Source organism: Lethenteron reissneri, chromosome 16 (assembly GCF_015708825.2).
Source record: "Lethenteron reissneri isolate LAM-NWPU_2019-01 chromosome 16, ASM1570882v1, whole genome shotgun sequence".
Taxonomy (NCBI): domain Eukaryota; kingdom Metazoa; phylum Chordata; class Hyperoartia; order Petromyzontiformes; family Petromyzontidae; genus Lethenteron; species Lethenteron reissneri.
Window position 1 is genome coordinate 8,261,542 of NC_083794.1, and position 13,961 is coordinate 8,275,502.

Consider the following 13,961-nt stretch of genomic DNA (forward strand, 5'->3'; position numbering starts at 1 on the left):
TTTTACATTTTATAAACAAGTTGTCCCACCTCTCGTTTTCCACCACCACTCTATCCATCTTGAGCTTCATCTCGCCCATCAGGCTCTGAGACAGGAGAGGCACACATTTGAAAAGAGACCCTCTCTTATCGTACACAACAGCACTGGTGCGGGTCTCTAGTAAGAGCCGACCCACGGTTGCAGGCTTTAGAGGAGCTGCCCACAAAAGGCATTTCAAGGGTCCTCTCACATTAGTGACACCAAGACTATGTGGGGGCGATATGGCCACAAAAAGTGTTTTTGCTGCCGGCTCAAACATTCAAAATAAGCGTCAAGGCGGTCATGCTTCACTGGGCTGACAACAATAAGCCTCAAAGAAAACAGCACAAAGTTATATAAAATAATAAATCAAAGCAGCCAAAATATAGTGGTTTTGGCAGGAGCCACTAGGTTTTATACCCGGTGTACTTAAAGCCATACATACATTTATTCGCACGCAAGTCCTGATAACAGTACTGCAAAGAATTAGCATTAAATATAAACAAAGATTAGCTGCATAATGTAATGTGGAGTGGGCTCAGCAACGAAGTGTGGTTACTTCACGAGCTTTTAAAATAGTGAAGATTTTATGAGACATGCTTTGACGATGTGACGGAACAATGAGCACATTCGCCAATCGATCTGCCATGAACACCTTCCGCTGCAAGCTAAATGCTATGGCGTATCTAAGCACCGCTCCATTATTTTCTCCCCCCCCCCAAAACAGCGCTAACTTTAAACCACAGAGTGCTCTATGAGCCAATAAAATGCATTATATACTTGCACATTACACACACAACCATCAGGGCAATATGCAGTAAATTACAGTTTCCCCAGCAGTCTCAGCAGCCAAGTAACTGCAAATAGGAGCAGCAGGTGAGGGCACAGCCAGGCACACCTCTAAGTTGGCAACATTGGAGCTGTCAATATTTTTTATTGATTCTTAGGTGGCCTGGTGACTGTTTCTAATGCCAAGTCAAAGCAATGAGCTGGCATTGCTGAGATGCAAGATTCAAATCAAGTTTCGAATCAAGGTTAAATCTATCCATGATTAAACCGGGTTCTCACGTGTAACAAGGTTATGGTCTCATCATATATACAAACAGATAAAGAATATGGAACAAAATCTGAAAAGTGCACAAAGAAGCACGAAGAGATGCATCAACATCACACTGACTGTCAAGAAAAATAAATGCTCTTAGGCAGGAAGCATGGCTAAAAAGGGATGATGGGCAATGATTGAGAGTGAGGAAAGTGGCAGCTAAAGGAGGGAATGAGTCCAAGAGGATAACTTCCATGAGATGCAGGGATGAGATAAACTCATATAGTGAAGCTGGATCGTTGCATTATGACACCATGAAAGGCAAAAACTTGGATAGGCCACCATTCAACAGTGGCTGATTTATTACAATGTATTAAATATTTTTTTATTTATTACACGGCTTAAGAATAAACTATTTATAAAGACGTTGCATGCTGTTTGTTGATATAAAACAAATATGTTGCCGTGTTAGAAGACAGGTCTTGTGCTGTGAGTTTGATGCAGGATGGGTCCATTGCCACCCACCTGGTAGTTGCGGAGCTGCCCTTCCATTTCCTCCAAGTGGCGGTCGTATTCGGCCATGAGGGGTGCGAGCAGGCTGTCGTGAGAAGTACAAATATTTTGGCTCAAACGGACGGTCAACAAACTGTGCAATGAATTGCCACACTGACCAAGCCTGGGAATTACTGTTTGCTTCTTCGCCTTCTGAAATTTGCCGTTAATGCTCAAACCGGCCGCGAATGTGTAAATATGCTCACCTTTTGTCCGTCAGCCATGGGGCTGGTGGGTCCCCCTCACCAAAGACTCCTGCCTGGACAACCATGTTGAAATTTGTGTTTATTTATTCAGCTTTATCAACAGAGCAAATGTATATTAGGTGCTGGTTCAGGTGCTGGAGGTTAAGTTCATAAATACATTCAAAAAGCAGATTACAAAAATCACGTTGAAAAAATTACACTGCCCAGTCTGCAACTGGATGCACGGACAGTCAGTCAGGAGCACCTTTCAAGCAGGTATGATATTTCATGCTTTGACATTTGTTTTCTTACTCTAATTACATACAGTAATAGTGAATACAGCTGCTTATCAACAAATTAGCTCTCAGATTAAATTACAGGGTGTTTCAAAACGATGGACCCAATTTCAAAGCAGTATATTTCACGATGGCAACATGTTACAATTACACAAAAAGTCACAAACGGTTGAATGAGTTATCAAGTTTTACTAACCATTTTATAAATGCTCTATGTGCCCTCCACCTGTTGTACGGACAACATTGAGACTATAATTGAATTCGTCCCAAACGCCTCTCAAAGTGTCTTCTTCCACTGAAGTCACCGCTGCCGTCATTCTGTTTTTGATGTCATCCAGATTAGTCGCTAATGGCGGCACAAAATAACGGTCTTTGACGAATCCCTACAAGAAAAAGTCGCAGGGTGTGATGTCTGGGGATCTTGGGGGCCATTGTAGCGCCAAGTCTTGGGGTCTCGTGCGACCTATCCAATGTTGAGGCAGTGTGTCTTGCGAATGACTGAGGCTAGGGGCTGTTAGTGCGCTGAGAGAGGCATCTAGCGGTAATCATTTAAAACTCTATGCCCCGCCCTCTCTATACCCGCCCTTTCAAGTGGTAAGAGTTTCATTCATGGGCGGTTCGTGGTTGCAGAGATATAGCGATTTCAAATCGGGTCCTATCTTTTTGAAACACCCTGTATAATGGGTTAGTTACATCGTGTTGTGTGCTAGTATTTTAGATGAACACATACTAAATATGCACTGCCTGTGCAAACTATGTGTGAAATAAATTAAGCCTATAGACTGAGAAAAGTGTATTTATTCGCTCGAGTGAGCAGCCAGCATGTGGAAACTTGCAGCACGTACCGGTGTGGAGGCAGGTGGGGCCAAGTACTTGACCTGGTACCGATTGAGAACTGTGTTGAGCCGTTGCACTGGACACGAGACCACCGCATCACATTTAGTTATTCGTATAATTCTGGATCTGCCTCATGCAAGAGCCACACACAGTCTCTTATTGGGCTCCCAAAATAAAGAACTATTACTGTTTAGCACGACATATAGGCATTTGTAGGAACAATTGCACCAGCTGTCCCTTGTGCATATATGCAAGCCTTCTCCATGGGTTTACCCTGGGTTGAATGATAATGCTGTAATGCAAATGCATTGTATATTGGGTGGCACAGCGGATAGTACACTGCACCAGAGGTCGCAAACGGGTTGTGATTCCTTACCCGTACCCGGCCGCACCAGGGTCGCAAACGGGTACCCGTACCCGTACCCACCCGATACCCGACTACCCGTACCCGGCCGGGTATCGGGTAGGGTACGGGTATCTGATGGCGACCTCTGGGATGAAGCCAGGTTGCAGGCGCGGGTGGGTTGATTCTAGGAACTTGAATTGCGAGAAGAGACAAGACGTTGGGAAATGAGTGACAAACGGTGACTCACCAGTGACTCACGGCCTACCCGTACCCGGCCGCACCAGGGTCGTAAATGGGTACCCGTACCCGGCCGGGTACGGGTAGCCGGGTATCGGGTAGGGTACGGGTATCGGGTACCCGGTTGCGACCTCTGCACTGCACTGAACACGGAAACCTTGAGTTTGATTCCTCACGGGTAGCATCAGTGGCAAGTGATGTATGAACCGGTCCTGGGGTTCCCCCTTTACCAATCGGCAATAATCATCGTGGTGACATATGGTCAACAGCTCTCATGACCGGCAGTGTGGACAGGCCTTTATTAATCAGTGGATTAACAAATGGCTGTAATTTATTATTGTCGCTTGTGTAAACCACACGCAGCCTCAATGGGTTCTCACATTGGCTCAATCAAGAATTTGATGAACACCAGACCACTGATGACGATTGCTTGTGTTGCAGTCGAAACGTCGTGAAAATTTTATTGTTTAATATTAGCATTATTTTATTATTTCCCTCGTGAAAATTGTATTGTTTTATATTTGCATTATTTTATTATTTCCCTTCTACGTGACTTTACCGAAAGAACCAATAATATCTATAATAGTTGTTATAATAATGATGGATGTGGAAGGGAAATCTCGCGACGCCGTGAGAATTTTATTGTTTTATATTTGCATTATTTTATTATTTCCCTTCTACGTGACTTATAACCGAAAGAACCAAGAATATCTATAATAGTTGTTGTTATAATAATGATGATGATGGATGTGCAAGGGAAATCGCGTGACGCCGCTTGCGTCGCCATGGCAACACGGCTGCTCACCCTGCTGCCTCAGGAACGCCGCCTCCTCCGCGCTCATCGCTCGCGATCCGTGGATTCACTGCCAAACGGCAAATCATATCGACGACAAATCACGAGCCATCGACGGTGTACACGTGGACGTTCACATTGAGGGTGTTAACTTCACGTGCAAACCGCGACTACCGGTGGGTGCGGCCTGGTGTCAATTGACTCACTCCCGTCTCGACTAACGACGCAAATAAAACAATCGAACAGAGGACAAATTACGGAGAGAGAACCCGACGGCTGGAAATTATTTCCTTAAAAAAAGAAAACAATTTACGCTTAACAATAAAATACCGATAGCAACACCGGTACCCCCTCACGTAAAACTATTTACGCTGAACAACAAAAATACCGAAAGCAACACTAGCATCCCCTCACGTAAACGTCTCCCTCACGTAAAACCATTTACGCTTAACAACAAAAATACCGATAGCAACACTGGCACCCCCTCACGTAAACGTCCCCTTCACTTAAAACTACTTACGCTTAACAACAACAACAACAAAAAATACCGAAAGCCACACCGGCATCGCCTCACGTAAGCGTCTCTCCCGCTTCAATTCACCGCTCGAGTAGCCCCGCCCCGCGAGCTCGCGGACCAATGGGAGCGCGGCGCGCCGGGCTCAAGCGGGCACGCGGCGACCAATCGGACGGCCGCGATTTGAGTGACGCGCGGCGCCGACTTCCGGGTGCCGTCCCCCCCCCCGCCCGCCACGTGGGTGGAGCCGCCGCTGCCGCCGCCACGTGGGCGGAGCGGCCGCCGCTGCCACCGCGCGTATAAAAATACAGCAGGGGGGTGAGCCTGGAGCGAGGAAGTTAATTGTTGGACGATTTCCAACGGAAGCAGTTAAGCAGCAAAGTATACGACGACAGATCGCACGCCAAGCTGTCGAGACAACGCGGCGAGGTAATTAGCCTCTGGTTTTTTTTAAAGCGTGCTCTGTTGAAGCGTCCCAGTATTACTGTTATTGTTTCGATTTATATTTTGAAGGTCCATCAATTTGTGTGCGTGACCGGTTACATTGTTCACAACCGTCATGAGCAAAGTAAGGCGCTGAAATGTGCGCGACGAAGCATGAGGATGTTCTTGGAATTAAACTGAGACGGGAAGAGGAACGCATGGATTGAAGTGCATACATCATGGGCAGGACACGGAAGTAGAAGATTGATAGCCGGGGGTCGTGATTTACGACGGAGTGGCAGCCAAAGGAGAGAACACGCACTGTAGGGTTCGTCGATCGAGGAGATTGCTCGCGTGCAGGTGCTCGCTGCATTGTTACGTTGTGGGGTCGTGGGAAATGCCTACGGCTTGAGGCGTTCATCCAGCAGTAGAGGTCTCGTGGACTACTAACCTTATTAGGGGCGCCATGTTAGCGTGATGTCAATTAGTTCGCCTGGTATGTAGGCGAGCCTGGGTTCGATCCCCACCCTGGTTTTTCCATTTAACACATTTAGAATTAGAATCGCGCGTTTAGAGTATTTGGCTGCTATAAATGTTCACATGGCACGCCACTTGCTTGAGCTATCATTTGTGGCCAGGTCGCATCTAACAAATAACTTTATAGTTAAGTGTGCCTTAAGGCTGTGACGGTCCCACCTGATGACGGAGACTTGTGTTGCCTCCGAAACGTTGTGATTTTATTGTTTTATTTTAATTTTTATTTCATTTTTACCTACGTGACTTTACCGAAACAACTAAGAGTATGTGCCTTAAGGACCTGGTAATATAAGAAAAAATTCCCCAGTAGTTTTATAATAATCCCCGCGTATTGTCCTTTATCCCGGCTTCTCGGGGATAATGAGTTTTAAGAGTTTTAAATCCAAACAAGCGCAACGAGGAGGCGTGTGCGTGGGGGTGGGGGATGGAATTCGTCTGTGCAGATCTGTGCGACAAATGACATTGCTCGGTGTACAGTCTTTCTTTGAAACGACTAGCGCAGCACCGGCGTTGGCAATACGCCCACACACACACGCGCGCGCATCGTGTCCATGTCAACACTTTTTAATGGGGACTGTAACGCCTACCTCGCCGTGTTGTGTATTTAAACCTTTAACGGGGAACTTTTACAACGCTCTTCCGCAACTCTGTCTATTTAAACGGGCAACGTCTGCGTCGTAATGTGGTGTAAATGTGTTTGCATTTGCGGTGATTTTAATGACCACGCGTTTGCGATCTGATCTGCATGAAACACCTTTGTCGAGGCGGCGGGGGGGGGTCTTTAATGCGGTGATCCCGCCGCTAGATTAGTCCCTCCCCACGCCGAGGGGTTCTTTGACCATACTTCACCGCCCTGGTTTAATGCGGATTTGTTGAAGGTGGGCGTCGAGCCAGACAATTAGTTGGCTCCGTTGCACTGTGAAGAGGGCTCGGGTTTGGTTTAAAGTATATATGCCCGGTGCTGGAAATAAAATAAAAGCCCAACGAATGCACGATACGCGCGGCTCGTTTGACCGCCTAGACCGAGAACCAGCTGATGAGAATGTTGTCCCTGCTAACAAACACCGGGCTCGATTGCGGTCGTAGTTGAAACCAGGCTGGCGTTGCAACGAATAATTGACTCTGAACGAACCGAGTCATTTGTCAAATGTCACTGCGTCGTGCTATATATAGCGTGAACGAAAATTCCGTCTCCAGTACCTCGTTTGACCAAAGAGCGACTGCTTTTTAGCCCCAAGGGTTAAATCGGTATAGATCAGAACAGTTGGCTACGTGCGGTGCGAAAGAAGTTCAACACACAAGTACATACAAAGTCTTGTATGTAAGAAGCGGTGGTTGGGCATTGTTGATGTCTTTAAGACTGTCGCTGCTGTTGTTTTAGAGAACGACCCCTGTTAGCTGACCTCTGGCGAGATGAGCACTTGTACTGTAGACGTGTTGGAGGAAGACCTCGCCCTGGTCAAGGCAACTCGACGGATCCCAAACAGCGACTGGATGGCGGGGCTGCCTGAAGCTCTCTGGGATATCCCCCTGTGTCACCTCGCCATCCCAGGTAAACGAATCGTTGAGCACGGCAATGACGGTGAGGTTAAAGGTTGCAGTGGGCCCTGCGTTGTGCTTGCTCTCACACTAGCCTGCTTGAGGAAGGTGCCTCCACACGACGGAGGATATGTTGGCCTACTCTTCCACACTGGCCAGACATCTTGGAAGAGGTGGGTGTACCCACCACTTGTAACATCATACCCATTGTGGTGTACAGTATCCATGATATTATTTGTTTATTTTCTCATTTTTACAGGTAGGAGAATTTTTTTGAGTCCGTAACCAAGACTTTTTTTAAAAGTGCGGTAATATGCCTGTCTAAGAATGATTTCAATGCTGATTCAGAAAATGTTTAGAATGGAGGTTCACTTCAAGCCTTATTTAATAAATGTTATGTAAAGTCAGTTGGGGGTTGAAGAAGACACTGTGTGGAGGGAACAGCCCTGTTGCTGAAGCACTCACACCTCCCAGTCTACTCCTGGACTTCATCCTAAAAGTGTGGCTACGTCTGTCGGCAGGCAGCCACGACACCATGACCTTCGACCTGGATGCAACATCGTCACTTGAGCCATCTCAGCCACAGATCTTGCACACGCTCTTGCAAGTGATTCCCTGCATCGCGCGCCCCATCATCTACAGCTACAGCTACACGCAAGTGAGTGCTCGCCGCTTGCCCATGCAAACCGGCTTAGCCAGCCACTCGTGGTCCAATGAACAGCATTTTAAATGTATATCTACATATATAAAAGGGAAATTAGTGAATATGTGTGTCTGTTCAAAATGTTTAGCATACTTCCAGACATGCAACAAACTTGAAATTTGCCATGTGGGTACTTTTCAGACTGTACACCATGAAACAATTATAAAAATAGACTTTTGTATTTTTTGGGGGGAGGGGGGGGCGCAATTATGCATATATTTTGCACGGCAAGTGGGCTGTAACGTCACATCTGTCATGTGACCCGTGTGCGGAAGCGTCGCGCAGTGTGCCTGCTGATGTCACGCACCCCCCCCCCCCCCAACCCTCCGTGGGTAAAGTGCCATACAAATGTGTTGCAGGTCTAAGGCGTTCTTCGCGCAGCATTTCTTTATTATTTCAGTTGTTTACTGCCGTACGCACCCTGAAAGTTGTCTGCAGCAAGCACGTGTATGTGTACCTATGGACGCGCGCATGTGTGGGGAGCTGTAGTGTAGTGCTTAGCACACTGCGCTACGAACCCGGCGACCCGAGTTTGATTCCTGCTCACGGCCACCACCGGTGACGATTATTTGAAACGGTCCTGGGCCTCCCCTAGGTCGACTCAGCCTCAAACGAGTAACTGGAGTGGTGTGTGAACATCGCCACTGGGGAGACAAAGGCGGCCGAGCGTGGTGCTGGCCACCCTCCCCCCTCGTGTGCTGTGCCGGCCTTCATAGGTGCTCGCTAACAGCACTTGCTCCTTACAGTCTCACAGGCTACACGGGGGATCTTTGTCTTTATCCTGTGTCTGGGGGGCAGCGACTGCATAGCGATTTGCGCGCTGCGCTACGAACCCGGCGACCCGAGTTCGATTCCTGCTCACGGCCACCACCGGTGACGATTATTTTAACCGGTCCTGGGCCTCCCCTAGGTCGACTCGGCCTCAAACTAGTAACTGCTGTGGTGTGAACATCGGCACTGGGGAGACAAAGGCGGCGGGGCGTGGTGAATCCAAGTCCTGGGCGAAGCCGGGTAGTAAAGCTAGTCGTATATAAATGCAATTGCTTCTCAAGGCACTTCACAAATGTGAAAAACTACTGTCAACATAGAAAGGATGTGGGGGGGTCGAGGGAGGTAAACGTGGGAGAGGCGAGATGCAGCAATTCCGTGGTACAGCCTGTCACGAAGCAACCAGGGATCCGCACCAGCAACAATGAGCCCCCTTGGACAATGAATGCAGCACTAACGAGTCCCAGAGACAACCAGGGCAGCCAGATATCTGGGGTGAGGGCCCTTCAAAAAGGACCTCCCCAGAGGTTTTTCAGGGGAGGCCGGGTTCCATTCACCAACGAGTCCCAGGGCAGTCGTTGAGTTTGAAGCCTCTCTCCGTGCCGACGGCCTCAGTTTGAGTCCTGGCGCAGCTGCTTAAAGCACGCAGATTCCATCTCCCATTCGTCACCCTCTATAAGTCTAATTACTTGCATTGGCTGACATTCCATTAACAAAGTAATGATAAAGAAAGGCTAATTATCTTCACATTCAAACAAGTGTGAGGAGCCAATCTTCCCCTTTTTTTACGTCCCTGATATATTTTAGAAATTCCACATGTACTCACTGGTCCTCATTCATTTGAGTGGTGTGCACTTATAAAAGCCTGCTTGTTTGCTTGCTTGAAATGAACTTTACCAGTATAATAAATAAATATGTGGGTATGCCGTCTTATTTCAACAACTCCTACATCCTTTGTCTTGTTAGGGTGCGTTAGGTTAGCTGGCTGAAACAAAAGGCATTTCCAAAGTGCTCAAAAGTCTTAAATTCCAACATGCACTTCAGTAATTGCCCATGAAAACGATGTAGAACGTTTCCAATTTTGCCATTTAATTTTGTGGCGTTGCAATGGCATCGCTCGATAGAAGCTGCTCACGGACACACGATGATGTGTAAGAAGGCGGTCGTCACCTGGACCGCCAGGAATGGTGCCGGTTGACAGGACTGTGCGGAGATCCGGGACTTGAACCCTGACTGTTTATCGCCCTTGCGCAGGACTTCGGTGTGAGCGGGCAGCTCGACATCGGGGTGCGCTACTTCGACTTGCGGATCGCGCATTACCAGAAGGACCCCGCGGAGATTCTGCGCTACACTCACGGGTTCTACACCACGCTCACCGTGCAGGTGTGGAAGGAGTTCTGTTGCTGTGTGTGCAAATGAGATGGAGCTGCCGGTTGTGGAGGCATACACCTGTAGTCCCCTAGCCTTGGAGTCAGTTTTGTTGGTTCATGCCAACATAGACGTGTGTGTGTGCGTGACTTATGGGGAGCAGTAGTCCAATGGTTAGCACAGGTAACACCAGTGGTGATTATCTGAACTGGTCCCTTGACTTCGCGAGGTTGACTCTGCCTAAATGAATACTGTGTACGTGGCAGTGTGTAAACAGCAGCACTGGGGGAGGACAAATGTGTCTGTGTCGTGTTGGCCATACCAACCACCTCGTGCGATAACTGCTCACAAACAGCACTTGCCATAATCATCCGTATATAAAGATAAAGGTCTTTGTATGCGATTCCCAGCCTATCAAGATGGGAGATGCCCAACAGATGACAGGATAGGAAGGAGGTTGTTAGTTAAATGTGTAGTAAATTTTCGAGTTCTGTCCCTGTATATGCCTTTGCTTGAACATTCAAACCTTTGGAGTAAAGACTTGTCCACATCTTACAACATGGGACTTTGCTGCAAGTCTTGAGACTCGATGAAGCGTTCTTTAATCGGTGAAGAAACCCCCCCCCCCCCCCTCCAACCCGATACCGCCTCTTGCCCTCCCAGGACAGTCTGAGTGAGATACGCGAATGGCTCAACGCTCACCCACGCGAAGTGCTGCTCCTCGACTGCGCTGCATTCTACGACGTCAACAGCCAGATGCACGAGATGCTCATCGCTGCCTTGAAGGCCACCTTCGGCTCCAAGCTGTGCCCACGGCAAGAGCAGGTGTTGAGGCGCAGGCCATCCCTGAGAGTTCACCGCTAGTTAGACGACGTGTATGATCGAAACTATCCCTATGACCGCCACAGCGTGGGGAAGCCTCGCCTAGCAGCGGATTGATGGAGCTTTCATTATTTACGATAATTCTCGGTGCACGGCATTGGAAGTGCGGTATAAATAAAGGATCGTGACATTTGTATTGATGGCATACGTGAACGTCTGAGTTCTCATTGAAAAAAAAAAAGTTTAATGTCAACCCTATCACCATTCCCCCTATTAAAGCAGCAGGTGACCCTTCGCTGGATGTGGAGCGCCGGATACCAGGTGATAGTTTTCTACGACAACCGGGACAGCGTGTCTCTGCACGAGCAACTGTGGCACAACATTCCGTACCTATGGGGAGACACGACGGACATCAAGAAGCTACTGGAATACCTCAACCGGGAGCTGCAGCTGGGACGGAGGGGTGAGCCACACACAGGGGAGAGAGGGGGGGGGTCCAGACGACTACATGGGCAGTACAGGACTGCGTGGTGCAGAGCAATCCGAAAATAACTTACAGGAGCACGCTGCCACCACCTCAATAAAAGCCCGAACGAAGGTGGTGTCGCGTCGCTATAAATTGATACACGAATATTAAAATATGCTGCAATGCACATTGATGTCGGTTGGGTGGCGCTGTGGGAGCGCGGCAAATGCCTAGTCACTGGTTACGAGTTCAAATCCTGATTGCCGACGACTTGGCCCATCATCATGTGTTCCAGGTCCATAAAATAATTTACCTCCTTTGTAAAAGATGATGGTGGTTATCACACAGGCTAATTCCTATCGTAGAAATGTAATTATCACGACTTGACTCTGGATCATCATTTGATATGCGCTCTGCCGAATGCTTGTTTGAGCACCAGTACATGCTTTTGACATTTTTGACTGCATCCATGTGAATTATTTGTGGCAGATGGATTTTTTGTGGCGGGCATGAACCTGACGCCAGACTCGCGGTACATCATGGAGAACCTGCGCGGCTCCATCCGTCAGTTAACCGAGGGCGCGCTTCCTGCCGTCATGGAGTGGCTCGTGCAGCAGACTCCGGGTGCCGCCCCCGCTTGTGTAAACGTGATTGGCACAGACTTCACGGTGCCCGACGTCGTGTCCACCATTATTTCCCTCAATTGGAAACTCTTGCAGCGTGTTCCCGACGCCACAAAGGTTTTACGGTAGTTCATCGGCGACAGTCGGAATCTCGATTTGTAGCGGTACGAAAATGTGTTCTCGTGTACCCGTTCAGCTGTGAATCCATTCTCGGCAAGTTATATTAGTGCTATATTAGAGCTGATTGCAAATTTGATTGGTTAAGGGAATATCTGATGTATCAAGGTTATTTCACATTTAATGATTGCGAATGTGAACTCTTTTGTAAAATTATTCCCAGTGGTTGGAACATCTGATTACTGTATAGTGGCAATAGTGTGATACCATTTTTTTATTATGGAAAGATTGCACTGCAATATTCCTGCTGACCAATAACAAATGAATGTGTGATACTGCCTACTCTACCGGTGGCGCAGCGGTTTGCACGCTCCGCTACAGCCTCAGCGACCCCAGTTCGATTCCCGCTATTGGCCAACACCAGTGATTATTATCTGAACCGGTCCCGGGCCTCCCCTAGGTCGATTCGGCCTCATGAGTACCCGGTGTAGTGTGTAAACATTGCCCTTGGGGAGACAAAGACGGTTGGGTATGGTGCTGGCCACCCACCCCCTCATGGGCCATTCTGGCCTTCATAAAGGCTCGCTAACAGCACTTGCCCCAACAGTATGTTAAGGCTATAAGAGGAATCTGTCTTTTTTTTCTTCTAAATTTAAGTCTTGTATTTGCTGTATTTGAATTAACAGAAACCAAAACATAACAGCAATATTTGTGAGATTGTGTTACAGGCTGCTGGGGAATTGGGAAACTAATTAGTGTCTTATGCCACCCAGACTAAGCAAAAATGATCTGTTCTCAAGTTTTCTTTAGAACCAACATAACAGGCTAAAGACATTTTGCCATCGCGTGAAATCTTAAAAGTTACTTTACCATCGGTGCGAGACTGAGATGAGCCATTAGAAAAATTCGCATAACAGGATGGACTGTAAACTTCTGAACTATGGGTGGCTTTAAATTTAAAGTGAATCGTGGCATTCATTGAACAATGAGATAATTGTGCTTGGAAATGACAATCTCCTGCGTACAAGCGGTTAGATAATTGAGACTACACCAGGCTGCATTTTCAGCATGTCGACTGTGTGGATATTTTCCCCTGCAGTTAACGACCTACTTGAGCCAGTTTGGCTGTGTGTGCTGAACAAGCTCACCCTGAAGCCAAAAAGGCATAATTGAATCATATATTTTTTCTTTTCCCGGGAGTAGCAGTGAATTTCCATGCAATGCATGCAAGTCATTTGTATTCTAAGCACGCATGTGCAGGGACGCATTTTTGTGTTAATCACTCGGGGACATTATGGATTGGAAGTGTTTAAATGAAAGATTTAAGTTGCTTTCAAACAGTGGTGGGCTTTTGTACAGTTATGATTTTTGTATTTTTGAAAAATGATTATCTATATTCTATGAAAAATAAAAAGCACTGATGGCACGCCTTTTTTCTGTCTGAGCACAACATGAATATAGCCTGCTCTTTGCATTATAGGGGACAAGATGAAACATGAACAGACATTTGAAGGGCAAAATGAAAATGCTCTTCTTCCTGCGACAAACCATACTGCAACTGAGGACATACAGATCGTCCGCAAATATAAAATTGCTATCAATTGTCTAAATCATGTAGATAAGATAATGTGCGAAATCAATTGTTTAAACCTAATCGGCCACGGATAGTGTATAATTTAGTGTGACTTTTGAAGATCAATAAAAAAACAATCAACTTTCAAAAAAACCCTGAAGGCATAACCTTTGCATTGCACAGCTATACATTCATATCGCTA

At 47.2% G+C, this 13,961-nt stretch overlaps 2 protein-coding genes across 5 annotated transcripts in view; one reads left to right on the forward strand and one right to left on the reverse strand.

Annotated features, from left to right (window-relative positions):
- SCLT1 (sodium channel and clathrin linker 1) overlaps nucleotides 1-4,915 on the reverse strand; it is a 21,499-nt gene extending 16,584 nt beyond the window's left edge. The window contains 6 exon segments of the mRNA XM_061552306.1: nucleotides 30-85; nucleotides 1,586-1,658; nucleotides 1,819-1,871; nucleotides 2,939-3,006; nucleotides 4,319-4,376; nucleotides 4,855-4,915. Of these exon segments, the coding sequence (XP_061408290.1) occupies nucleotides 30-85; nucleotides 1,586-1,658; nucleotides 1,819-1,871; nucleotides 2,939-3,006; nucleotides 4,319-4,355 (287 nt within the window). The 5' untranslated portion in view covers nucleotides 4,356-4,376; nucleotides 4,855-4,915.
- Nucleotides 1,967-13,617, forward strand: PLCXD1 (phosphatidylinositol specific phospholipase C X domain containing 1). Of its 4 annotated transcripts, none has more exons than XM_061552310.1 (7): nucleotides 1,967-2,073; nucleotides 7,162-7,332; nucleotides 7,841-7,977; nucleotides 10,045-10,173; nucleotides 10,822-10,983; nucleotides 11,260-11,443; nucleotides 11,936-13,617. In XM_061552310.1, the coding sequence occupies exons 2-7, from the start codon at nucleotides 7,194-7,196 to the stop codon at nucleotides 12,196-12,198; spliced, it is 1,014 nt and encodes a 337-aa protein (XP_061408294.1). In that variant the 5' UTR covers nucleotides 1,967-2,073; nucleotides 7,162-7,193; the 3' UTR covers nucleotides 12,199-13,617. The 4 variants fall into 4 exon arrangements, with proteins under 4 accessions (XP_061408294.1, XP_061408292.1, XP_061408295.1 ...); XM_061552308.1 differs by lacking the exon at nucleotides 1,967-2,073 and adding an exon at nucleotides 5,065-5,249; XM_061552311.1 differs by lacking the exon at nucleotides 1,967-2,073 and adding an exon at nucleotides 5,065-5,249 and having other exon boundaries at nucleotides 11,263-11,443.
- The last annotated feature ends 344 nt before the right edge of the window (nucleotides 13,618-13,961 follow it).